Genomic DNA, 27984 nt, shown 5'->3' on the forward strand with positions numbered 1-27984 from the left:
AGAATTTTTATTGAATTCTGCAATTCAGGTCATCTATATCGATTTTCTATTGACTATTATCAGATTTATTTCCTCAGAATCCTTATTATCTATATCTCAGCATTTTTCTTACAAAATTTTACGAAATACAAAAATAACAGAAAACCAAGAAAGTTCATTCTAATTACAAAAAAAAAAAAAACTAAAAGTCACAATTTAATCGTATTGACCATAAAATTTTATGGAAAATATTTCACGAGAAGATTCCGTTATATGGAACATCTGTTACGTCCAAGGATTATACGGATCTCGTGAACCGTAAGCGAAGAACGATGATCGTTGAAACCAAGGTCTACCGGATGAAAAGTCGGTTTCAAGGCGGTCTGATACTGTACGTGGAGAGTCGTGATGCCGCGGCGAAATTCCTGCTGAATGCCAGGTGAAATGTCAGTCGATGCACCCACGTGATTCGCGGCTAGTCGGTTGACCGTCTGTTCGCCGGTTACAATATTAAAAAGCTGTCGCGCCACTCTCGTGCCAACTCGTGCCCGATTACAAACCGCGTCCAAGCAACATTTAACAGGAGAAAATCGGTTGTCGGTCAAATTATCGATACATTATATATCATACCGTTAAACGCCATAATCACCATTAGGAATCATCGCGCGCGCATCTCAAGTTGGCGAGTGTTTGGCTTATTATATATTTCGCGGACGAGCGTTGATTAGTCTTTGCTTTTCGTGCCGTAACGATTGCTCGACTTGTCTTTTTACTCTCGTAATGCGCATCTACTTGTGATTTTGGAGAATTATATCAGGTATGTTGTATTTTATTATTTTTTATTTTTTAATTTGGAAAAGCATAGAAAGTATTTTATCTTTTATGTCTTTTTAAATTTTTTTTGTTTTGTGAATGTATGTATAGTGAAAGTATTTGTACGTTATTTTTATAACATTTTACAAATTTCGATTAATTTAAGCAGCATGATATTTAGAATTAGTGCGAATTATTTCCAGATTATTCCAAGATTTTCTAAAATTTATGTATTCTGTTTAAAGAATTTATGCAAGATATTGATTTGAAAAAATTGGATTTTGAATTGGAGGATATCTTTGTGTGTTTACTTTGATTGAAGACCTTGAACGACCTTGATTGTGTTATAGCACGAGACATTAAGTAAAAGACAATGAGAATTAAAAAAATAATGCGATCTATATACCGATTAAACTAAATTTCTTCCGTGAGAAATATGATTCTTAAATCTTTCTAGATTAATAATAATAATTAATTACCTTAATTAATTTTATTAATATATTACTGAACTAGAAGCTATCCATTTTTAAAATTAATTTATTTCTAAAAGATACAAAAATAATATTGAAAAATTTAAATTTTACAGATTCAAATAAAAAATTCCATGTAAAGTTTCGCCGTAAAATGATACGTGAAAAATTAAAAAATTCGGTTTTTATCGTTCCATTTTCTTGCGATTGCTGAAATAGAAACGCTTGATGGTAAACATTTCTCTCAAATTAAGGATGCGTGTTAAGCCATCAGCCACGATTCTTCGCGCGCCTTTCGAATCGTGAATCGCGATTTTTTCACATGTTCAACGTTTGTTACATTCCCAGATGGATAAAATGGATACCATGGACGAGTGGTTTTGCGATGAGGAATCTACACTCGGTTACGACGAGGCTTGCATCAATCTACGAACGGACGACGAGGATTCGAATGTCTGGCTCTACCTGCTCTCCGCGGATTGCGCGCTGGTGAGTCACGCAAGGACACGCTCTTTTTTATGCATTTCGTGCTTTGCATACTTGTGCGTTACTTTCTACGAATCTGAAGACTCGCAAGAAATTTTTATCCAAAAAGATTAACTCGAGAGAAATTTTAGAATTATGAATATTTTATTTGAACAGATTTTTGCAAGGAGTTTTGATGCAAAAAGAAAGTTCGAGAGAAATATTAGAATTTATATTAAATAGATGGCGGTTGTTCAACTTGAGAAGTGGAAAGTTAATTTATTAATGGCACTATGAATAATTTTAATTTTAAACAGCATTTCCACACGCGTATATAATGCAAATCTATTATTAATCCTTTTAATTAATTTATTTTTTCCTCTATTCCTCTCCGTAATTTTGAAATTAATTTTTCCAAAAATATTTATTTTCAAATATTTTTTTTTTTTTTTACGAAAATCATGATTTCATTGCAGTGTCCGTATATCAGAATCAAGCAGATCGTATCAAATTTATCTTCCAGCGTGATAGTCGATACAGTCAGATCCACGAGCCTCAGAATTTTGGATGCTGAGGATCCTAACGAATTTATATCCGCAAAAAATACCAGGTACATTTGTAAAACGTGCAGGTACAAAAGTGACACGATGTTAATGTTAATGCCACTCCGATGTTAACGATTTAAACCTTCTCGTGTTACAGCAACGTGATCTGCGAGCTAACACCGAACTTGGGACAGTTCGGCGTGTACGAATTGTCTGTAGAGAATCGAAGCTGCAACATAAAAACACTGAACGCGCCAACTTATCCTTACACAGGTAAAGATTCTATTATTTAAAATGGAATTTTTTAATCGATCAATTTATTAAAAATAAACTACTGTTTATTTTTTTTAATCTGTTTAGATTCGATTTTTCCAAAGATTTAAATCAGAAAAATTTTATTACACGAGATAACGTGTTTACCAAATGATAGCAGTTATTATCTTTTTCTTTCAATTAAACTTTTTAAATTAACTATTAATTACGATAATATATCAATTTAGATTACAGAAAAGACATGCTGTGCTCGATTGAATTCAGAAAGCAATTTTTTTTTTTTTTCAGAACTTCTCGTCATTTTTGGAGTATTGATACTCGTTCTGTTTGGTCTTTCTGGCTTAAAATCGTTATGGAACGTGTGCAAGAAGAAATTTATGAAACGTCAATTGGATGAAACTGCGATGAAACAGCCCTCGAAACGTCGGGTGAAGGCGATCGACACGGTTCGAGGGTAGATCCTTTTGTACTCCTTTATATTGTTCTACGTAGGATAGTAAATTTTGAATTCATTGCAGGGCGAGTACGTTATTGATGATATTCGTGAACGATGGATCAGGTGGTTATAGGATCCTTGGTCATGCGACTTGGAATGGATTACTTCCGGGTGACTTGTTGTTTCCTTGCTTCATATGGATTATGGGCGTGTGCATCCCCATTGCCATGGCCAGCCAGATGAAACGCATGCTACCAAGACATGTGATATTGTATGGAATCGTGAAGGTGATTAGCAGAAGAATCAATAAAAGTTCAAAAAATTAACATGTGGAGAATAGAAATAACAAGAGTTTGGAAATTATATTTGAAGAAGTTGTAAGATTAAGAAGTAACTTTAGTTTATCTGTATGTTACAGAGAAGCATCCTTATGTTTTTAATCGGATTGTCTCTGAATACTGTGAGCACTGGTCCTCAATTAGAAACTATTAGGGTATTCGGTGTTCTCCAACGATTTGGCATTACTTATCTCATCGTTGCTCTGATATACTTCTGCTTGATGGCAAGAAAACCCAAGAAGACACAAGTAAGTAAGGCTTTAAGAATATTTTTTTTTTTTTGTAAAAATAAAAAATATGATTCATAAATTTTTAATTTTCATATCTAGTCTCCAATGTTAAAAGAAGTGCAAGATTTTCTTCTGCTTCTTCCCCAATGGTGTGTAATGCTGGTGATTGTGGCCGTTCACTGTGTCATCACATTCTGCCTGAAAGTTCCAGGATGTCCCACGTATGTACGTATAATTCAATGAATTACATTCATCTTTTTACAAAAAACATTAAACCAATTATTTTCACTTAGTGGTTACCTTGGTCCTGGTGGTCTTCACGATGACGCGAAATACTTTGACTGCGTGGGTGGAGCAGCGGGTTACATCGACAGAATGATACTCAAAGAACCTCATTTGCATCATTCAGCCACGGTTTATAAATCCGGACCGTATGATCCTGAAGGAATTTTGGGTATAATTATAAATTTTTTTTCTAAAATAATCCACAATATCATTTCAATGCTATTTTTTTTTTTTTTTAATAGTTATTTCTAATTGCAAATATTTCATTTTTTGTATTTTTTTTTCTCAAGGTACTCTCACAACGACATTCCAAGTTTTTCTTGGCCTACACGCTGGCATAATAATGATGACTTATAAAGATTGGAAAGAACGCGTAATAAGATGGTTGGCATGGGCTGCATTTTTCAGTTGTATAGGATGCATTCTTCATTTTAGCAATATAATTCCTGTCAACAAGAAGCTGTGGTATGTCTCTCTAAAAAAGAATATTATATATAAATTGCAATACAAAAAACTGTTTTTGATTTTTCAGGTCGTTATCATTCGTATTCGTGACAACTTCTTTTTCTCTGGCCTTTCTCTCCGCTTGTTACTTACTCGTGGATGTTATTAAAGTATGGAACGGTGGACCTTTTCGAATTCCTGGTACATGTTTAACTTTCACACAATTATGCAACTCTGAACAGGTTTTACATTAAAACAATTTAATACCTGTTTACAGATTTAATCCCATTGGAAAAAAATCTGATATATGGTTCATAAATATTACTGCTTTTTTATATAACTTGGATCTCTCTTCAATTTAATATTTAAAATTCTTTCTTATTTATTTACCTTTAACATTATTTGTTCAATATTTGATTTTACTGTAGTTTCAAATATTTAAAATTTAGAATATTAAATTTAAAAAAAAAATGATAATTGAGTTTTTTAAAATTGTAAGTTTTCACAATAAGCATTATTATGTTATACATTTAGAAAAATGACAAAAAATTTATCAAGAAAAAATTTTTTGGCGTTGCATTTGTTGCATCTTTCGAATGAAGAAACGATTGTACCAATTCGATTATTTATAGGCATGAATGGTTTACTGTTATACGTCGGCCACATGGTATGCTACCAAAATTTTCCATTCCATTGGATCATCGGTAACATGGACAATCGAGCACTGCGTTTATGCGAAGCCATTTGGGGGCCAGGATTATGGACTATCATTGCGTATATCATGCACAGGAAACGCATTTATATCACTCTGTGATATATCTATATCCCATATTTTATTATATTATTAGATCAAGTAAATTTTGTTAACGATATTTCAAAAGAAAACTATTTTTCATTTTTTTATGTATTTATTCTTACCTTGAAGAAAGATTGTATCAAAGATAGACAGACTGATTCGAAATGAAGATTAATATAATAAACTTTACAAATAATTTATTTTACACAACTTACATAAATATAGCACAATGACAGATTAGAAGGTAACATGACGGTATCCATAAAAATACATCTCGCGTCTTAATTAGATAAAAATTTCCTCTCGAACGAAAATGGCATACAATGAAAATCGAAATTACGACCATTTATTTTTTCAACTCTTCTCAATCTTTAAAAGTTAAAAATTGGTCATGTGATTTAATATAGTTAATAAACATTATTGATCAATCGTTTGAACGATCGATCGATCTTCCTAAGAATCTTCATCCCCTAACAATGTGCACACATATGGGATTGGGAATAAAAAGGAAGAAATAAAACAAAGAAAATAGTGAATGGGGGCAAGACGAAACCTTACATGGGCGACAAATATGAAAGTTCAGGAAAATATCCTACGGTATCGATGGTCGTCGTGTTAAACGAATCGCTATGAGTCGTAAACAAAATAAAAAATAAAAAAAAAAAAAAAGAAGAAAAACACACTAGCAATGCCATATTTCCAAAAGAGGCACTCGTCCTTGTTCAGTAATCCGTTGCATCTGGACCTAAAAATTGAAAAAAACGATGTCATTTCTATAATTTTATTATCCTGTTTTATAAATTTTATAAAAAATGGTGAATCGAATAATTGCGAGCATATCAAAACGTCGAACGTCATTGCGCTACGATTTTTATGAAGAATTTCTAATTTATTCTATTTATTTTTATATTTCTTTTCTAACCATTCAGAAACACTTAAAAATAGTATCTCATTTTTTGACTTTATTAAATATTATATAGCAAATGACTTCCATTTAAGTTTTAATACACTATAATACACTCAAATTGATAATATTGATTTGAATACGCATATCTGAATATTGAATATACTAGTAAAACAATAATAAAAATAACGATTATTCGAGCAATAATTTATAACTATATATAAATACTTATATATAATATTAAACTAATCAAAGTAATGAAATACGAATTATTTCAATAAATAATTATTAACGATCGACCGATTATCGATCATCAAGTTTCTTAATTTAATTAACGATAATCAATTCTAATCGATTTGATAAATCCAAACAATCGATTCGATAAATTGCGATATAATCGTCGCGCTATTAATTGATGGCATAAATGAAACAATACAAATGCATCGTGCATGCATGCATGCTAATTTATCGCTATAATAAAAGCATGATTTACATTATTTACGATTAATTATACGATGCATATACAAAATTTTTATTTGGGAATATATTCAATGCACACTGTTAGTAATTGTTACGAATTGATTAAAATAAGTCACATTTTGCCTTCGTTTCGTTCACACGTTTGAATTCTGAAATGGAATGTGAATAATAAACTTTGTATATAAACATTTTGATATTAAAAACACTGCGATAGCATAAACAGCAATTTATCTCGTTCGTTATCGATCGAGATCGTTCGATTGATTGAAGAATGAAGAAAAGGATAAGAGAAAATCAACAAAAACGAAAATGATTATAAAAAATTAAGACACAGGAAACATTTTAACCAATAAGCTAGTGGCAAACCTGAGCAAAGAGCAAACAAAAAGAAAAATAAAAAAAAATGAAATTTCGAGTCATGGCTGAAAGGATCGATCCGTTCGCGGAGTAAAGAAAATTGCGAAAAAAAAGAAAATAAAAATGATCATCCATTTACAGGATCAGTGGCCTTCGAGAGCAACGCAAACTTAAAATACGAATAAAATAGAATAAAGAGGAAAAAACAAAGAAAAAAATAGAAAAAAACACTAGAATAATAGAAGAAAAATTAAATAAAAAAAAATTAAATAATTATATAAAAAAGGGCATAAATTTTTCATCTCGAGTCAATTATTAAAATTTATGAGCTATATGAGCCTTTTTTTATACAATTACGAAAAAATTAAAAAAAAAAAAGAAAACAAATAAAATATACAAAAAAATCAGGAAGAAATGCGAATAGATGAATATATGGAAACCATATGTACCGATAGAAAAAAAAACCACGTAGCCTGTAGCCCCCCCGGGCATATAGTCAGCCCAGTCTTGCGAATCTAGAGAAAAGTTGCGCGAGACTCGTCCGTGGTTGCTCGCGGCCAAACACGGCCTCATTCTGCCCCGGGCCATCAGCAATGGTCGTTTTTCAGGTTAGCTTGAAAGGATGGGGAATTATTAGAAGAGGATACCGTGGAATTCGTTTGTTTGCCTGTTTTCAATGTCTGTGGCACGCTTTTCGTGCTTTTAATTCTAGGACAAAGGACGTTCACCTTGTAAGACCAGGGTGGCCTTCGACTTTCCAGTATCTTGAAGGCTAATGATGGTACCACATCATGATCCAATACAGGAGTCGAAGATTTAGGCGTTTTCCATGCTTGATAATATGGGTCCTCTTTGCAGCAAGTTCGATCTTGTCGACGATACACATCACCATTTTGATCCGCATCATGCAGTCTTTTCCACGATTGTTCACTGATGGGTGAATATTCGGGAGAAGTCACACCACTAGAATAATTGGAACAGTAATTTTCGTCGTAGTTAAAATTGTTACTCTTCAGAGGAAGACTCAAGTATTCTCTCGATGAAGATTGGTTAATTTTTTCTGTATCTTCTGGAAGGATCGAATCATCGTTCAGAAGTCTGAACAATCTCGAGTGAGTTTGAGTTCTTTGATATTTTCTATTTTTAGAAGAAGTGCATTCTGAATCTGTGTCTACTTCTGAAATCATACGACTCATGTCAGAAGTGACACCACTATCCTCGTCGTCTGTTTCTTCTCGAGAATTCTGTACATTTAATAGATGCTTTGATTCTTTTCCTGCTTTCTCGTCGATATCTTCTTCAATTTTATTCTTTTTTAAAGAATCATTGTTTTCTAAAGATATTTCATCTTTTAGGTTAGAATTTGTATTTTGGAATTTATTAAAACATTCTTTATTTGAATCGTCTGTCCACTTGCACTCTGAAACGATCACTTCTGGTTTTAAAATATTTCTATTAATGTCGCGAGTTTCTAAACCGGTTTCTTTTACTCTTGTAATATAAACAGTGTTATTCTCTTTGTTCAAAGATTCTTTACCAACTGAATCATTATTTTTCACGTTGGTACTGTTTAAGTGTTCTTCTTGAGCCTTGATCGTTTTATCTTCCTCTTTCTTCACACTAGACTTTCTTTTAATCGTGAATTCCGTTTCTACTGTCTCTTCGAAATTAATTTTATTAAATCTAGTTGGAATTTTTCTTAAAGTAAAGTTCACGTGAGGTACAACAGGATCTTCATCTTCTTTTATCCTAGAATGATTCTTCTCTTTTCGCTTGTCATCGAAACTTTCTTTCTTAACCTCTTTCTTAACGGTGAAATTTACACTGGTATTATTTTTTATCAGAAAATTCGCAGACACATCATTGATCTTTTCTAAATGATTATTACTTTCTTGAATTTCTAATTTCTTCTTTTCTTTTTCTTCTTTATTATAATCTCTATCAGGCTTAATAGTACTATCTCCAACAATTACAGTAGTCACATCCTCATTATTTTCAGATACAGAAAATTTGAATCTCAATGGCAAACTCACACTGACAGTAGGCGCATCAGAGTCATCAGGAGGATCATCAGTAGCTTCAAAAGGTGTCTTATTCCAATCTTTAATATTTTTAATTTGTGGTCTAGGACTCTCAGAGTCTGGACGTTCAATATCTTCATAAATTACACTTAATTTATGAGGAAATGTATTGGCATCTGTTTTTTTTTCTTTCTTTTCCACTTGCTCTTCCATATCTGATTCAGAATCAGTATTGTTTTTGGAAGATGCTTCTTGGTCTTCATTATTGGAGTATTCTTTATTGGAATAATCTCTAATTGAATTTCTCTCATTGTCATCTTTGTCCAATCTTCCATGAGGATTCAGCCCAGTGGAATAGGCCAAGTAAGAATCAGAATCATCACTATCAGAAGAAGAATCATTAGAATTATTGTCACTTTTAGATGATTCAATAATGGATTCATTGTCAGATTGTGATTCAGAATCTGTAGAATTATTAGAATCAGTAGAATCAGTAGAATCACTAGAATCACTAGAATCACTAGTATCAATGTAAGTATAATTTGGAACATTCACATTGAGACTTCCATTGGGACAAGATTTAATTTCTGATTTTTCAGACTGCTGATCATTCTTATTTTCCTCTGGTGCAACTATTTCATCAGGAAATTCTTCTTCATCAGTAATGTTCATTGCAGTAGTACAATCACTATCTCTGCTATTATTACTAGCAGTTCTGGCCATATCATTTCCTTTTTCCAATTGTTCTTGACAATTTGCATCATTATTTTCTTTTAAAACTTTATTTTCTAATTCATTGTTCTCCTGAATATTTTCTAGAATATCCGGAATATTCATAGTTGGAGGAATTTTAGATATATCCATGTCATTATTGGCTTGTTCACAACTGTGATTAAAATTATTACAACTTTGTAAAGAAACAGGAACCATGTAAGGTGGATAAACATTAGAATAAGAATTTTTACAATTGGTTGAATCAAATTGAGGGTAAGATGGATAGTTTTGATTGTAAATGGGAAAATATATATAGGCTGTGTTATCAGGATGATATGGATAAGATTCATTTGAAATCCCAGGGTAAAGAAGAGGATAATAACCCCACCAACCGCTGTCGTGGGTCCAAAATGGCGGACTAGGAGAGAGGAAGACACCCTGCTGATTGCCCGGCACGTTATTCTCTGTTTGGCAGTGGTAATCTGCTTGACGATTTTCTTGCGTGGCTACAACAAACAGCAGAATGCATTCAAACAAAGAAGTTCAACTATTCCTATTTTTGGGATGGTGATGTGGTCTTGCGTTTTTCCCTTTTGTCCTTTTTTCTCCTTTTTCTCTGCGTTTATTTTTTTTTCTGCTTCGATCTTCGCATTTTTTCGCATTATGCGAATTTTTTTGGGTTTTTTTTTTTAATTTTTTGGTTTGGGGAATGGAAGAACGAGTGATAGACATTTATTTCGTTTTCATCGTATAATTTTTAAATTGGATAATTTTTAAATAAATTAAACATAGAAGTTTATGAGATCTTGAAATTTTCAAAACTTTTATTTCACTTCACAATATCAATCATTAAATTCTAATAAGAAAGTAAAAAGATAAAAGATTAGATAAGAAATGCAGATTTCGACATATGTACATATGATATTATCTCACGGAATAATTATCGAGAAAATATTTCGAGTATTTTTCATGCGATAACTCAGGAATTCGAATGTTTGCTTGGTACACACTTTTATTGTACTTTTATTGTATCATTATTTACAAAAAATATTAAAAAATGTATCACGATTCTTCAATTATATATATGCTAAAAATTAGTAATTGAATCTCCAAAAAATTAAAAAAAATTCTATACATTTTAAAACCTACTATTGTAATATTTTCAAAAATAAATGTCTAGCACGAATGATCTTCTAATTGGCTCTGAAAAATCGATGGACAAGCGAGATTGGGCAAAGGATTAAGCGACGAATTGTAATCACGAAACGAAAGAGAGAAAGAGAGAAAGAAAAAAAAAATCGTGTGAGATCCTGTGTTCAAAGGAAACGATCGAAAATTTTGTTGTGAACGCAAAACCAGTCGACGTGAACGAACGACTATTTACGCTCGAATAGGAAGACATGCTTCTTAGGATATTCTGGACAAGATGATTAGAGTCCAGAATATTCGTAAATATATCCATTTACATGCAAGTGATCACTTGTAATAATATTAAAATCCCAGCGAGAATTAAACACATGTGAAATCGATTAATAGTACATGCAACATTCCCGGTTAAGTTACCCAAGTCCATCGTAGCTTGCCATACTTTTTGTACATTAATTTTTATTATCATAATATATATATAATAAGGAACTATTTTTAAAGATCGATTTTATTTATGACGATAATCGGACGATGTTATCAGATAACCAAGAAATATAGAAAATTAATTTTTTATTTGTTAAAATATCTTTTTTTTTTTATTTTCATAACAGGAAAAAATTTATAAATATCGATTTCATAAAAGTTATAATTTCCTTATATAAAAATGAAAAAATTTTAATACTTTTTATTTTTGAAAATAATTAGTTTGCAAGGTTTAACAAAAATTCGAAAGAATGAAAATAAGAAATTTTATGGATCTTATGGATCTATCATAAATTTTTTGAATGTATTTTTTGAATTCATTGTAATTGAACGCAGAAGTAAATATATAACTCAAAGTATAATCCATTAGAAATTCAAATTTTAAGTTTTAATAGTTATTCAATTCAATAAATCAATATAGTTATTTATTTTGTAATATATTTTTTTATCCTAAAAAAGGAACAATAGAACTTTCTTGGTTATCTAACACAAAGAATATCTGATTACTAATATATCATTATAATACTAATTCGACGAAAATAGATGGATAATTTCACCTACCATGTTTTTTAATAATTCTTTTTAGTAATCACAATTTTTATAATTTTTGTTTCAAATTTTGTAATATTTCATCGTTGCTCGATGATTACAATTTGCGTCACTAATTAAGTACACAATTAAGAAATTATGATTGTAATTTACAACACACTATATACTTCTCTTTAACAAAATAATTTTCAAAAGAGGAAGAGTGAAAGTTTCAATCGAGCTGAACGATATACCAAGGAATTTTCGTTATTCCTGTGAACACAGGATTCGGGGACGTTCTAGCGACGGCACGCAATCGTTACTTCAAGTTTTTAATCGTTAAATTAGAAATTATAAAGACGCTTGTCACTGAAAATTAATGTATACAAGGGTCAATAGAAGCTTGTTGCGATTAATTCATCATGAACGAGTAGCGTGTTCTTGCGTGAATTATGAACATGTTGTACCGCGTTTTCCTTTTATTTATTTATTTTTTGAATTTGGAAAAAGAGATTAACAATTTATTAAATTCGATGATATTTTTTTAATTTCATAGATCGATACTCACCGACACTTTCCGGCGCTGTCATCGCTTGTAATATCCTGAAAGATCTGGAGGGAATCGCGCTGCCCATGTATTTCTTTGGCTCTGGAACTTGCTGTTCACTTGGTGGTAGGTTTGCTTGCATTTCTTCTATAATCGTCACATTTTTTTTTTTTTTTTTTTTTTAGAAGAAATTAACATAAACTAACAAACTGTAAAATTATAGAATTGCATTTGAAATTATGTTGAAGAAGAAAAATATTTTCTTAAAGAAATCACTATAAGCAAAATGTTATATCAAAAAGATCGTTTAATTGTGAATGGTGCATGGAAGTGTTAATCAAAAGTTAATCGAGAGACTGATTTACTCACCAAAAGTCTTGGAATTCCTGTTCTGCTTTTTATTAATAGCGGACGGTGGTCGTTGCGCTGTAATACAAGGTTTCACCGACTTATCACTCTTTTCAATATGATAAAATATATTTGTCTCTGTTACATCTTTGAATAAAACTTACTCGTGTTCACAACAGGGGCATCACCAGATTCCGTCATAGTCTGCAAGAAGCGGAAGGCTCGAGAAGGTATGGCCCCACCACGATATCTCGGATCTTCCTCGTGGTGGAGAGAGGATTCATTGTCGACTGTTAAAAAAAAGTAACAAAAATTGATTAAACAATCAGAAACTTACAATATTTTATACTCGTTACATTTATATATCGTTATACTTTGTTCCTTGAATTTATTCATCAAAATCCGATCGTCCTCCGATAATTGAAGTTTTCGCATATTCTGTTCAGTGTCCACATCGTTCGCCGTGTCCGTATCCGTGATCTTCTGAAGAACTCTAAAGGATCGAGACTGAACTGGAACGGAATCCGACTGTTGGACTTGTTGTACAGGTATAATACGTTGCGTCGTTCTAAAATTTGGATTCGATAAAAGGTTAAATTATATATCCGTTCTCTTGATGGATTTTTTGAAAATCAATGCAAAATCAACGATTGAAACTAATTATGTACTGTAAAATACAAATATATGTATATCTGGAAAACTTATAATAGTTTAAAACCATTTCGACAGAAAATTGTTCAACTTACACTCTCGTATTCTGATTCTCAGTGTTGGCCACGTTATTCCTGACAATCGGTTGTGTATTCGAGTAACTATTCGAAGTAATTGCTGCACCAGTCTTCTTATCATTTCCTTCAATCATGATAGGTATAATGTACGCGCCACCAGTCGATTGAGACTGCATCTGATTTTGCACTTGATTCTGCATCTGATTCCGCGCTTGACTCTGATTCTGAACAGTTGGCTGACCCCATCTCTGTTGGTGAGGACTCGGTTGCTTGAACTGATGATGGCCAGGCTCCGGTTTCACGTCGAAAACAGACGGTCTATCTTCAATCTAGAAACAAACCATTGGTAAGTTAGCTTTCGAATAACTTAGTTAGAACTTTCATTATTCAAACTAATAGAAAGACAAGACAATTATTTTTTTTTATATAAACTATTTTATATTTTGAAAAAATTAACACTCACTCGGATAGGTATCACACGTTCTTGATGCTGAGGACTAGCCTGTTGTGTTACCACAGGAGGACCAGAGAAAGGACGTTTCTGTTGCTGATTGAACTGAGGTTGAGCCTGAGATTGTTGATACTGTTGGTATTGTTGAGATTGTTGCTGAATCTGCACCGGTCTTTGTTGAATTTGCGGCAGAGATTGAGGCCTTTGTTGGACTGGCTGCTGCCTCTGCTGCTGAGCTTGTTGCCATTGAGGTTGTGGTTGAGGTTGTTGAATCAAAGATGAGGATACTGGAGGTGACGTTGGACTCTCAACCGAGCTTTGTTTATTCACGCTAGACCGTTTTGCCCATTCAGGTAATTCTTCCTGCGGCTTATTCTTGTTCTGCATCCACGGTGTTGGCGCCTTCGTCAAAGTCACTTGGGTTGGAGTGCTTGGACTCTCAGGAGTATTCGGCTGAACTGCGATTGTGGGGATTACTTTGGTCTCTGCTTTGGTCACGGCTTTTGGCGATTCTGGTTGCTTCTCTGGAGCTGAAACGATAAATAATTGTTGGTATATATATATATATATGTGTGTGTGTGTATATATCCGTTATATATGTTCACATTCACTCTCTGTGTTAAGAAGAAGACAAGTTTAAAAATTCCAAAAATAATTGAATATAAAATTAAATTTAAAAAATGAATAAACTTACTACTAGATTGAATCCTGTTAGCAGGTGGTGTGGAAGGTGTCCTGTTGACCGAGGATTGAACAGGAATATTGGTCGGGAAGACAGGTATCGCTACCTGAGGTTGAATGAATAAATTCGCTGTATTGGGCGCTGGTGTCGGTTTCGATTCAAGTGCTGACTTGGGAGGACCTTCGATTCCCTCGTCATTGGCGTTTTTTGCTACCCTGCGCGCCATTCGTGGGCTTCGAATTTGGGAGAGGTCCAGTTTCCCGCCCATTCCAGGCGTGTACGTGAAAGGCTTCTTGTCTTTAGTCAGCATAGCGTTTTGAATTGCTGCTGGTGGCTCGTATGCATCGTTGCTTGGTATGAACGGTTTTCTCGTTGTTGGCGCCTGAGATTTAATGTTTGGATCGATATCTTTTTTTATTTTTTAATTGTTAATTGATTAATATCGAGATACAAGTCTTTTATTTTTTGAAAATTTTTGAGGAGGGGATAGAAGTAATATCGAGGTATGTATTTTTTCAAAAATTGTAAGACTATGTTTGATATTGTTCCTCTGTTTGGCTCATTCTTTTACAATGATTTCAGATTATGTTTAAATATATGTCCGGACAAAAAACCCCAAAAGTTAAAAACAAACATTGGACCAGAATAAATATGGAACAAAGAAAATACAATGACCTTGAGTGGCGCCTTAATTTACAGACATTTTAATTCCTCGTGACGGATCTTTATATGTTTTCTCTTTATATGAATTCCTCGTAATTCCTACTCGTTCATTTTTTTACAAATATATTCCCAGGAAAGTAATGTTTCGTTCTAACCATTTTTTTTTTTTATTATTCAATTAAAAAGAGAATGATTTACTGGTAAAAATATCATCGATTCATTAATTTCCAAAGTTCTCTTTTTCAAATTAAATTTTCACAACTAATTACATTTCATTTTAACACTCACCATTTTCTATCATTCGAAAAAATTCTAATATTCAAGAAGAAGAAGAAGAAAAAAAAAAAAAATTATAGGGTAAAACGCGAAATATTATTAATTAATTACTTTCACTAATTCTTTAAAATTTCCAGGTCATCTCGACAAAATCCACGAGATACGCTCGCAATGAACGACGAACGTGTACTGAACTCGAATTGCCGATCTTCCGCTTACCTCTGCGGTGTTGATTCTCATGGCCGGCACCTGGCTAGGTACCGGGGGCGGTGGTGGCGGTGGAGGAGGCGGAGGATAAAGTCCTGCAACGATTACCGATTTAATGGAATGCTAACTAGAGGTCAGGTATGCGCTATGTTGCGCACATCGTTCACACGTTTCCGTGTGGCTCACCGGAAACTCTGAACCCTCGCCAAGATATTTAATAATATTTATCAAGCTAATATCGTCTCGAATCGAAAATGTAAATTAATTTCAAGAATCGAACTTATTTCTCATCTGTGTCATCACATTGACCATGATTTCTTTTAATTCGAAACGTCAAATTAATTTTACATATCATATGAATGTTAAATGAAGTTTTATAATAGGTATATTATGATACACAATCAACAATTAATTAATTAATTAAACATTTAAATAAATTTTCTTGCATAGGAAAATTATCTTCGATAAAAAGTTTTATAATTGTATATTGAATTAAAATATATTGAAATATGATAGATTATAATTTGTAAAATTTATTAGGAAGATGATAAAGGAGGATAGGAAGATGAAAAAAAGAAAATGACAAAGGGGAAGAGGAGGAAAAGGAAAGTGACAAAGAAGATAACGGAATAAAGGGAAGGAAAAAGGGAAGAATTGAAAGAAGCGGAATTGATAAAAGGAGAAAGGAAGAAGAATTAATAAATGATCGTGTGAAAAGAAATTGACAAAGAAGCGAAGAAAGAATTGAAAAAGGAATGACAAAAAAATAGGAAAAGAAGGAAACAGGAGAGAAAAAGAGAATATAAAAAAAGAAATGTAAGAAAGAGAGAGAAAAAAAGAGAGTGATAAAAAGAAATTGAAAGGAAGAAAGTAAGAATGATAAATTAGATAGAGAAAGAGATTGACAAAAAAAAGTCAAGAGGAAAAATAGAATATAGAAGCAAAAGAGAAGAAAAAAAATGATAAAGAAGAAAGGAGAGAATATGATATAATGTGATTATTTATATTGTTTTTAGAGTAGAATTTCGAATTTGATATATTCTGAGATTAATAGAGATTTTATTAATACAATATAATTTCTAACTTTAACAACAATTTCTAATAATATTTAGATAGATAATGTCCACATTGAAACTGTATAGGTAGCAAATTTCAGATTGATATTTATTCCAATTTTTAACACCACGATTATATTCGAGAATATGAACGAGTGAAAGTTTTTTGCATAAGTTGCAGGTAAGTTTGGTATGCAATTTTTTTATGGTATTCACTGTGTGAATCGTAAAATCGTAGAATGACGGTTAATAGTGAACGGTAAATTTGATTTTCCAGACTTTTGTGGAGTGGATTTGTGAAAGTGGATCTCAAATATATATATATATATATATGATGGAATTTAAAATTTGTGAAGATAGATGTTTTGTATAAATACACATAGGAAACTACTGAGTATTATTTTTTTTATTAATTTTGAAATGAAAAAAAACATTTTTCAAATTTTATGCTGTTAAAAAAATAGCAGATCATATAAAATTTATTTTATTATTATATAAAATTTTTTTTCAAATTTGATTCAAAAAAAGAATCATATATTTTTATTTTTTTAAATTTATTTTTTATTTTTTGTTTTTAGATAGAAGATATTTTAAACCATGTAAATATATATATTATTGATGAATGTTCAGAAATATTTGTAAACTTTGAAGCGACGCATCTAATTGCATATCTTTAGCCTTTCATTCCGTGATTATCACGAGGCAGCAGTTATTTGCATACGTCGCATATCTTCGTTTCAGCGTTTCGAGAGAAACGAGGTTCGTGAATAATTATTTTACTTTGGTATTTATGTACATACCTGCCGATAGGACGTTACTGCTGTCCGAATTCCTGAAAAGAAAAATATTTCACTTAACAGAATATCAATTATTGGATCATTAATTGCAATTAGGTAATGATTTAAATTTAATCTTCTGGATTTTTTTTTTCTTTAATTTTTTTTAAGATAAATTTATATAATTGCAAAGGATTAGTTTTTTTACGAATTATTATTAATATCTTCGCAATGTGAATATCAATCAAGCAGCTATAGTAGAATATGATTATTTAGGTCACAGTCAGTACACTGAGATAATAAGTAAAAAAAGAAGTAGATACTAATTTGGATGATAATAATGGACGAGATCCAATCAACAATATGTAAGAGTTATTTTCATTACGTTACATCATCCAAACAACACCATAATTCGAAAGATAATTAATCAAACGATTGTCGGATTGTGGTAGTAATGCTTAAAGAGATAACGATGAAGATTTTCTCGTGTAATGGTAACTGGATGCATTCCTGCGTTATCTATGCTAACGCAGTATTCAAGTATTGAGTCACATAACATGGTATTGGCATTTCGATGCACATATGTGATATTGCAGTCTATTGTCAAAATGGCTCATTTCGTAATTAATAATAATGTTAATGAAAGTAATTTTTATGAAATTTTCAAATTATTAATAAATTTATTAATAAATTGAATTAATAAAATATATAATTTATTATTAATAAATTTCTAAAATTATTAAAATTTTATTGATTAGAGACCTATTAGCTGAATAATTTTTCCTCTAATATTGGTGAAGACAAGCTAGTTTCAAGCTATAATTTAGATAAATTAACAGATAATAAAACTTTTTATGTCTCTAGAAAAATATAATAATTTGAAAAATAAAAAGTAGAAATTATAAGAAATAATTGAATAATAATTGAAGAAATAGTACTGGATATTTAACTAATAATTAATAATCACACTACAAGTTATCATAGTATGTATCATATTCTTTATTATCATAATATTAATCCTTATTTCAATATTAAAACTTTTTATACTTTTGGTTATCTGGTCGTCAACATAAGAATAAAACAATAATCTTTATTTTAACAAAATTAAATTAAAATGATATAATTGTTACAGGTGAATATGCTTGCAATGAAAGATGCTTGTAAATTCAATGTCTTTTTGTCATTTATTGCACAAGAATAAATTACATTGAAAAGTATTTTACTAAAAAATATAACTATGATTTAAATACCAAGTAAGTTTTAAAATAGTTGTAAAACTGATACTCGAATCGAACTTTCTATTTTCACCGTTCAATTTATTTACTTTGCGACACGGTAGCAGCTACCGTTTTCGCAATCAGCCAGCTGAACTGCTTTTGGTATTATCAAGGAACGAGCGGTAACCCACATACACTTACGTGACCGCCAGTTATCTTTCGATGACTCGACCATGTTTCATTGCTTAATCCCTTTTATGGAAGTTTCTCCTCGTTCGAAGGTTGAGTCGTTTAATTATTTTACCAAGTCTAGAACGTATACCGTGTCTCTTTCCAACCCTTTGAATTTACAAAAATTTTTTTTACATCTCCTAATGAATTGAGAATGGACTTTATCAATATATTATTCGTGAAAAAGATTTCAAACTTTCAAAATTAGTAAAAAGAATTAATTATAAGTAGAAAAATTTATAACAGTTTTGAACAAGTATTCCATATTTTTTCTTATCTCTGAGACAATTCATAGATGATAGTTAAATAAATTTCAATGAAAGATGGATAAATTTTACAATTTTTAATTTATTCCTCGAAGATGCTCAAAGATCATTCGCTATAGAAATAGGAAACGATAAGTAATGAGATATCTGATCTATGTAACATTTGTTTTATTAGAAAATGCTTCGATTCGAGAATCAATATAAGTGGATATTGAATGATAATCGATGAAGCTATCATCGGGTACTCGATATTCATCGTTGTGGAACGTGTTCGTGACACGAAAAGTGGGCGGCAATTATATTTCACTGACGAAATTGCGTGTAGCTTATGATGATCCGCTATTTAAAGCGGTGATATTTTTGCAACGCGGTTTCAAGGAGCGGTCAACTACTATATTCGATATTGATGGTTTTCTATTTTTGCAGTTCGAATTGTTGGTGTGTTCAAGTGTCCGTTTGCTCGCCACGTTTTCGACTGAAGGGTGACTGAACTTTTAAAAACTTTCTTTCCAAGAATTTGTTAATTGATGATCGATCAGAAGAAGGATTTGTAATTTGAAAGTTCAAAGTCAATTGATGGCTGATCAAAGAGAAGATAAGAAGAGATAATTTAAAAAGAAAAAAAGTTATGAAACAGAAGATTTTATTTTTGAAGGAATTAAATATTGAAAATTTTGAGTGAACGTTGAGAGAGAGATAGACTTGGATCTTAACTCATTAAAGATATTTTTTTAAATTTAAAAATTGTGCGCAACACAATTATTGAAATGAATGAATTAATTTACTTTCAATTTCAAAGTTAGGAATTTTGAAAATTTGAACGATAAGAGAACTGTTAATTATTTTTTATGTTTTGAATATCACACGTAATTAATCACACAGTATCATTTTATAATTTTCAAATAATTTTTAACAATCATTGTTCTTTTTCTGTTTTAAAGAAAAACAAATGTAAATACTGTCATAAATTCAAGATATCCAAGAATGTTCTGATCTGAAAATATAGAAACATCTTTCGCAAAACGATGTTGAACTCACAACAAACTCGTGGTCTCGTGCGAAAATCTCTTTTAATAATAGAATTTTGGAGAATAGATTCGACACGAGGTCGCTTTTATCTTGGCATACCTATTGGTGCCACGTGCCATCTCGTTTTTCAACATTTTGTATTTTGATCTCTCACTTTATATACTCGTAAAATTAAGAGATTAATTAATATAATATATTCTTAAATAAACAGAATAATATTAATCCAACTATTCTCATATCAATATTATAATCTCAATAGTTCTCATTCAATTATTTTTCAAAATTTCTTATTAACAGTACAAGAGAATACTTTGATAATTATTGAATATTTTTTTTATATCAGCAAAATTAACATTTGTATTTTTTTATATATATAGAATCTTGGATAAAATTCATCTCCTCGTTTATTACTGGATAAAAAGTGTTACAATTCATAGAATTTATCAAACGAAACCACGTTGAGCCTAAAAATTTGTAAATATTTTCACGATCGATCACTTTCACGAGATTATTTTCACGAAAACTGCCATCGTACCACCAACCGTGAACCCGGTTCGATTCTCGACTAATTTTAACATTGAATCAGACGAGTGACGTCATTGTTATCACGACTGGGATCGTAATTCAGCTGGTCGACTTTCTCGGAAAACGCGTCGATCGTTTTCACAGTGAGAAGTTTGGATGATAAATGAAATTCCAACGATGAACCAACCAAGAAAAATGATAAACGATAAAAATTCGAATGGTTCCAATTTTTACAAGCTGTAACTTACAGGAATTGATGATAAAAATGTGATAAGAGTGAGAGTCGAAAGTGAATATGCATCTTGCAAGAATGATTTCAAATTATTCAAATATTGCTTAAATTATTTGCAGATTTAAATATTTTGAATTCCTAGAACGGTAAGAAAAACTATTTGGGGATCCCTTGATTGGAAATTCTCAGAAATCTAAATTGAATTCCTTATGATTAAATATTTTACAATAAATTCATTTCTATAAAGTTATTTAGTCGAATCAAATATTTTGGATACATTTAGAACAATAAATTTTAGAAAAATTCCTAATTTTAAAGAATCTTTTTAGAGTTTTCAATAGATACTTAAGTTAATCATATTATATTTCAGCTTGCAAAACGAACAAACATAATTCATTTCAATGACAACTTATGCATTGTGCGAATCATTTGAACTATAAAACCATTCGCACAAAGACGTCAGCTACACAGAGATTAAGAAAAAGTAAATTGTTTGTAATTTAAAAATAAGCTCCAACCATTTCGTTCCATTCATTTTTATGCATCAACTTTTCTGTCTCTTTTGACATTTAGAATCAATCCTCCAAAGATGGGTCCACGAATACATACATTGTTATCCCTATAATTTCGTCGATCGTGAAAAACTACAATTTTAAACTTTAAAACACAAACTGCAAAGTGATAATATCCTGACTCGAGGATGCAGATCGAGTTGGATCCTGTGAAAGAGGTAACTCTCCGAGGAAAGCTCGGGTGAGGGCGAGTGGAGGCGCGCTTGTCGCGATTCTCGGAACCCAGCCAACAACAGGCCGTGGCTTGTACAAGTGTATTTAGGTAGATACGCGAGGTGGTGTTAAATTTAGCGCGAACCGACCTGCGCGTTACCGCGCCGCACAAAATGCTTCCGATTATTTTATTTTTAGGGTTACGACGCGTCGCGGCTCCACTGTGGAAAACCAGAGACACCTGACGGTGTGTTCGATGCTGAACCATCCGCGAATTAATTTGTCAAATCTTTTTTTCTTCTTTCGTTACTTTCTTAAAGTAAAGAAGAGGATACATACGTATAATTGGCTCCTTGGAATTGTTAGGTTAGATTGAATGTTTTAGGGATATTTCATTACTGATCTTTGACGCATTTTATATTTATAGGTTAATAAAATAAAGCTGGACAACTGAGTTGTTTTCATATCTCTTAAACTTACGAATGTAACGAGAGTGTAATGAGATAACAATACGAATTATAACGAATTGAAAAAAAAGAAATAAAGCTAAGGGCACGATTTTCAAAATAAGATACGTATCTGTAAGATTCAATTTCTAAGAAATTTTATACGTGACAATTGACTTGATCGTTAATAAGAATACAATCGCGAGGAAGATTAAGAAAGATAGAAGTTGGAACAACTTGTTGAACGAAGATAGTTGCACTTTCACTGGAGGAAGCATAATCTAAATAGGATCTGCCTTTTTGACAGACAGAGACTCGAGATGATTATCCTGGAAGGAGAAAGCGATGATCTATGTAAAAATAGAGTTTACATAGTTCAAAGAAGAGCTGATTTCATCGACATTGGTCAATGAGCCGATTAAACAAAATCTTAGAAACGTTCAAAGTTTAATCTAAAATTTTAGGGATACCAATCCATTTCTCAAGAGTATAAACTTTCTCATTATTGGACACTGTTGGAGGAGTAAAGTTATTTTGAACAATTATTATTAACATGATATCCCATTCCAAAAAATACTTTCGTCAACAAATCTTGTACAAATACATTTGCAAAATTTACACAGTGCAAATCCATCTGCAAAAAACATTTTACTCAGTGTCCATTAACACAGTGTTCCTTTGCCAAAAAATATTATCCAAAGTAACTCTCGAGAGCTACTTCAGAACTGACTTTTTATCAAAAACTACTATCAATAATATTTTTTTAGAACAAAATTCTCGTCAGTGTCCACTCCCATAAAATTGGGCCCTCGAATATATTCACCTCGGCTCAACTAGAGAGTGTACGACATGATCGGAAACGCAATGGTTAAACGATACAACGAACCGTTTAAAAATACATCACGCGGCCAATCCATTGCAACGACACGTGGCAATGAACAATTTTCCCGTACCCTCTCGATCGAAGGGTCGTTCACACCTGCAAATTTCCCTGATGACGAGACGTTACGTGGGCATGCATATGTTGCAGAGAGAATGCGCCGCGCCTAGTCACGTATCCGATCAGACGAGAATGGAATCGGATGATGAGCTCGAGCAAGGTTCCGAGACGTTCAAAATTGGATGATTCGTAGGCGTGGACCTAGAAACCCAACGTATATTTCCATCCAACGATCTACTCTGTGGAGGCCATCGAACGTGTCATCGCCTTTGAGGAGGATATAGTTACAAGATTTGATAATCCGTTTGTTAACCAATGAATTTCCCCTTGAAGAAGAATGCTTATCATGTTGATGTCGACATCGAATTTTTATATTGAAAATATTTGAATTACAATTCATCTAAAAAGTTGAAGTTCTAAATTTGATTGTTGAGGAGAGTATAGTTATTAGATTAGATACATTATCAGGTGAATTAGATTTAAGAGCTTGGATTAAAGTTTTATAATTAGAGTAGAATTAGATTTTCTCATTATTCAATTGGATCTTTCGTTCATGTCTAAAAGAAGAGAAGATCATTCTCAATATCTTACAAAACGTAATTGTACATCTGATGTAACATAAAAATTTCGTTCATTAGAATGAACGAAACTTTTGCTGTGAACCACACAAAATTTCATCTAACGTTCAATGCAATATTTTTTCGTACAGCAACGAGATTCGACGAGCGGTTCCAAGCGGACGACGTCCAAGAGCGTAGGCGTGCGAGTTCTAAAGGAACGTGGCCAACACAAGTTTTATATTTTTATACAAAAATTGTCGTCACGTTAAGCTACTCTCTATATATCACCACGTTTGTGACGTAAATTTGTATTAAAACGAAAAATAATAGAAGAGGAATTGACGTAAATCATACATACATTCTAGTGAAAATTAAAAAATGATGTTATGAAAACTTTAATTTAAAAAGAGACGATAATATAAATGAAAAAAAGAATATATTAAATAATTTTTAAAAAAAATGGAAATTTTTAATAATTTATATGGTAGTTTAGAAATGGTAAAAATTAAATGGTCCTGTGAAAATTTCAATTTTGAAGAAGAATTTGCAAATGAGGAACAAGAGGTAATCGAACGATCTCGATGCATCGATTATTTCATCAAGCTGTTCAGTGAGATTACTCATCCGCATAGATATAGAATCTCGTTGTGGGTGGCAACTATAAACATACGATGCTTCCCTTCGAAGCATCGATTTTAGGTACGTTAGTTACTAGTCCTAAAACGTTTTCTTACTTTATTCTTATCTTATTTGTATAGAAAAATCTATACGATTTATTAAATTGTTAACTTTCGTTCTAGAGACAAGATTTCAAATCCAAGATGGTGGTTTCGCGTAATTTCTCGATTATTTATAACGTATTCCGCTTGAGTTGGTTAAGTGTTGGTTGCCAAGTTGGAAATTGTTGTGCACAAAATGGATACACGATCAGTTTCATTTATGCATTATAAATAGATGAAAATTTCTCTCTTCCTTATGTAATCTGATAAAATTTCTAAAATTTAAACTTGTTATTTATATCGTACGAAATTTTATTTATTCATTCAATTGATTGATGATCTTTAATAAATAATCTTTAGAGAGATATAAAGATAACAATTATATACTGTTACCGATATATTTAGTAATTTAGCTAGTAACATTGAATCGATCGAGAGAAGTCAATAGGAGGGAAGCGATTAATCGAAATCGATATACTATTACGATTCATCGAACGAAGAATCTTTCGATGAATGCTCTCCGGTGTTTTCCTATTCAAAGAAGAAATATAGTTCGAGAAGATTCTTTCTTGGAATCGTCGCAAGGTCTTGGGATTGCCATCATCAAGTAACGAGCTTTTTTTCCCTACTATTCTCTACTATTTTATCGTAATAATATATTCGAAAATAAAAAAGTATGGTTAATAACATTTATTTAGAAGTTTTTGAAAATGGACGAAACTTGGACCAGATTTATTTATTCTTATAATCACGCTTGGCAGTCAACTTTGTTTACTGATTCTCTATTTATGCAATTTTACGTGGCTTTAAATAAACGCGTGAATGTGAAGCTAAGAAAATTCTATGAAAGATGGCCAAGGAATTCAATCCTCATAAATGAGATATTGATGTGTTATTATACAACTTTGGAAAAAATGTATTTAAAATTCACCACGTAAATTATTCTATACCAGGAAGAAGGAAGGGATTAAATTTCCTAAATTTCTCTTTAAGATCAAGGTATATTTAAGTATCTACTTATCTTATCCATATCTTTATAAAAAATTAAAAATAATAATTACACCTTTCCAGCTTAAACAAATTCATTTTTCAATGTATTAAATACATTCTACATAAATAACAAAGATATAATTTGAATTGGAAATGCAAGATACAAAAGTCTCGTAACCGGTTACGTGAATTTCTTAATCTCACCATATTATATGAACCCTATGGAACCGGGAAAAGATCCCGACCTTTCCCAATCCCCTAACGCGCTCCAAAATTGCTGCTGCTGCTGCTGCTGCTGCTATTTCTGTAAGCAGCTTGAAACCAACAAGGAAAATCAACTGCGCAGATCACGGAAATCTCAGCCATTCTTTCAATCAAAGAATCTTCACAGACATTAATGAACACTTGCAGGATGATGCTGTTTGAAAATTCTTAAATCATCTTCGTTTAAATACACAATTTAAATGGGAACAAAGCTGTTCTACGCGCACTCAAGGATAATCACCTTAAACAATTCTAAAAACGAAGAAAAAAGAGAGAAGAAGAAGAAGAAGAAGAAGAAGAAGTTGAATCAGAAAGTAGCAAAAGGAGCAAACAGGACCTCCTCACTGGTCGAGTCCTGTCGAGCCGAACTAGAAACCAGTTTCGACTATCTTTCCATTTCTGGGCCCTCTTGCAAAATAATTTTCTAACTTATAATATTAGTGAAACGACAAGTTACAAGCATTTCATTTTTTCATTTTTGTATCCGGTGGATATATATGAAGTTGGTGGATATTTATACAAAAATTGAATATATAAAAATCTAGAGAAACACAAAATATCTAAAGTATAATACGAATTTTGTATAATAATCAAATAATTTATGATTGATAAAATTGATTTATTTTTTTAGTTGTAAAAGAGAATTTATTCTATTTGTGCAATTTTTCAATAAGATGTTAGATTCTATTTAAAAAAATTTATAGTGAAACTATATATTTATTTCTTTAATCCTGTACTAGAAAATTTATTGTGAATTGTTTTTAACGAAATTTCGTAACTAGTATGTCTAATTATACTAGTGAATAGTATTATTGACTAAGTTTTCTGTGACTTCAACGGCAAGTGGAATATAAACTTGGACATTAGAATCACTTGTTTCAATTAACGTGTACATAATATTTCTTGTTCGTCACTTTGAGATTATCTATTTCTACAACTAAATTTTCTTAATTCACTGTGCAATATTGAGCTGCAATAATTTTGTAAGAGAATCTTAATGAGATCAATTATTGTTACAGATCATTTTGAACGATCAAAAACCTTCTGATGATTATTCCTGACAACAAATCTCTAATGATCGAGGATTCTTGGACAATTGGATTAAAATTTATTGTTCCCTACGTTGTTGCATATGAAACGATCAATTTCACAAATTTATAAAATCATTCAGCAGTAAGTGAGTAATTAAATGTAACGTGAATACAATTTATAATAATATTTTATCAATTCTCTCGTGATACTATACTTTCCACTTTTTCAGCATCCAACCAAGAGTCTGCCAATAAAATTGGCAAAATCTCCTTATCTCAAAAATCAAGTCTCCTTATCTAAAATCAACTTTTCCAGTCGCTTAACAAACCGACTAACCATCCCTCCTCGTTTCCAGAGATAAATGGAATAAATGGAAAATTGCACGCTTACCCCACGAAAGTCGAGGTGCTCATGCTGAGGGTAGCGTATCCACCGCAGACGATAGGAGAGATTCAGCCGTGTGCGCCGGGTTAAAGCTCGCGGCCGCCTCGTGCCGCTTTCCACCAGCCGACAGGAACCGGTTCTTCTCTTCTAGGCTGGCCTGTTCCACCGTGAAACGTAACGAGGAGGTGGTAGATGACGGATATGGAAAGGGACGAGCAGCACCGATGCCGACACTAGCGCGCGCCCGCCGCTACTGCGGCCGCCACGAGATCCATGGATCGTGGACCGCGATCCGGATTTCGTCGCCGTTCCTCTTTGCCCGCGCGAGACGCCAGAGGTCGTGACGCGAGTGGGTGAATCGCGAGATGGTGTAGAGAAGAGGTTATTTCAAGGATGGAGAGTGCGATTGATGGGACGAAAAGGGGTGGTTTCTCATTTCCACATCAGAGGATCCATCCAAGGATTATTTTTGTTTTTCAAATGAATGGAATGGAAAGGAGGAGGTTTCTAAGAATGAATTGTGAATGGTGTTAGAAGGTACGTTTGAGGTGTGGAGAAGATTTTAAATCCAAACCATTTAACAGTGGTTTGACTATAAATTGAAAAAAATTGTGGAATATTAAGTTTTTTAAGAGGATTTCTCTTCAGTTCTCCAGCAATTAAATATTTCATCTAACTTCTTTTTTCCTTTTATAAAATATATAGTCGAACCATTAAATATTTTCTATGATTCTATTTATGTGGTTTTAGGGTCGAATAAAATAAAATTATAGGAAAAGAAATATTGATTTTCTAGATGGATAGCTATCCAACCATTTACTTGAAGGGAATAATAGAAACGGTTAAAACGGCGGGAAATTTCTCACCTAACGAATAAACCAATGATAAAAAAAAAAACTATGCTTCCTGATTCACTGTTACATTTCATCGAGAAATGTTTCTTTATCCATGGTCATCCATCCACGACGAAATAAAACATCGTCA

The 27984-nt window shown here is 32.1% G+C and overlaps 2 protein-coding genes and 2 long non-coding RNA genes across 7 annotated transcripts; 3 read left to right on the forward strand and 1 right to left on the reverse strand.

Moving 5' to 3' along the window:
* Positions 1-287: 287 nt before the first annotated feature.
* Positions 288-5274, forward strand: LOC100872232 (heparan-alpha-glucosaminide N-acetyltransferase). 4 transcript variants are annotated; one of them, XM_086911477.1, is made up of 12 exons: positions 288-796; positions 1611-1751; positions 2204-2337; positions 2430-2545; positions 2834-2999; positions 3064-3268; positions 3400-3567; positions 3649-3770; positions 3843-4003; positions 4125-4299; positions 4367-4479; positions 4556-5274. In XM_086911477.1, exons 2-12 carry the CDS (start codon positions 1611-1613, stop codon positions 4594-4596), a joined length of 1542 nt encoding a protein of 513 aa, XP_086767603.1. In that variant the 5' UTR covers positions 288-796; the 3' UTR covers positions 4597-5274. The 4 variants fall into 4 exon arrangements, with proteins under 4 accessions (XP_086767603.1, XP_012347963.2, XP_086767604.1 ...); XM_012492509.3 differs by having other exon boundaries at positions 300-796; positions 4911-5274; XM_086911478.1 differs by lacking the exon at positions 2204-2337 and having other exon boundaries at positions 363-796; positions 4911-5274.
* LOC100872348 (uncharacterized) lies at positions 5255-27148 on the reverse strand. Its single transcript, XM_031919413.2, has 12 exons — positions 27007-27148; positions 17465-17496; positions 15622-15704; positions 14476-14845; positions 13794-14311; positions 13349-13659; positions 12977-13170; positions 12767-12892; positions 12624-12680; positions 12276-12401; positions 7544-10056; positions 5255-5819 (listed from the first exon to the last, which is right to left on the reverse strand). The coding sequence occupies exons 1-12, from the start codon at positions 27027-27029 to the stop codon at positions 5757-5759; spliced, it is 4416 nt and encodes a 1471-aa protein (XP_031775273.2). The 5' UTR covers positions 27030-27148; the 3' UTR covers positions 5255-5756.
* On the forward strand, positions 8401-11185 carry LOC147657102 (uncharacterized). The gene is made up of 4 exons (XR_015293126.1): positions 8401-8535; positions 8815-8901; positions 9656-9823; positions 9913-11185. It is a non-coding gene; the product is annotated as an uncharacterized LOC147657102 (long non-coding RNA).
* On the forward strand, positions 14844-27976 carry LOC105736706 (uncharacterized). The gene is made up of 16 exons (XR_015293106.1): positions 14844-16845; positions 16942-17058; positions 17243-17557; positions 17717-18423; positions 18573-18693; positions 18780-19779; positions 20561-21086; positions 21311-21424; positions 21514-21774; positions 21864-22031; positions 22093-24310; positions 24412-24937; positions 25029-25329; positions 25402-26761; positions 26846-27537; positions 27751-27976. It is a non-coding gene; the product is annotated as an uncharacterized LOC105736706 (long non-coding RNA).
* Positions 27977-27984: the final 8 nt, after the last annotated feature.

The sequence above is a fragment of the Apis florea genome, unplaced genomic scaffold, assembly GCF_048593485.1.
Source record: "Apis florea isolate Af1SG1 unplaced genomic scaffold, ASM4859348v1 contig_32_pilon, whole genome shotgun sequence".
NCBI lineage: Eukaryota > Metazoa > Arthropoda > Insecta > Hymenoptera > Apidae > Apis > Apis florea.

What these genes read in the sequence shown, in the direction of transcription:
- LOC100872232 (XM_012492509.3), top strand. Translation starts at nt 1,611, where the DNA reads ATGGATAAAATGGATACCATGGACGAGTGGTTTTGCGATGAGGAATCT. An exon ending in GCCAACTTATCCTTACACAG is followed by an intron (nt 2,546 to 2,833) that starts GTAAAGATTCTA and finishes TTTTTTTTTCAG; the next exon opens with AACTTCTCGTCATTTTTGGA. An exon ending in TGGACCTTTTCGAATTCCTG is followed by an intron (nt 4,480 to 4,910) that starts GTACATGTTTAA and finishes GATTATTTATAG; the next exon opens with GCATGAATGGTTTACTGTTA.
- LOC100872348 (XM_031919413.2), bottom strand. Translation starts at nt 27,029, where the DNA reads ATGAGCACCTCGACTTTCGTGGG. An exon ending in GAGAATCAGAATACGAGAGT is followed by an intron (nt 13,171 to 13,348) that starts GTAAGTTGAACA and finishes TCCAAATTTTAG; the next exon opens with AACGACGCAACGTATTATAC. An exon ending in TGCCCCTGTTGTGAACACGA is followed by an intron (nt 12,681 to 12,766) that starts GTAAGTTTTATT and finishes CTTGTATTACAG; the next exon opens with CGCAACGACCACCGTCCGCT.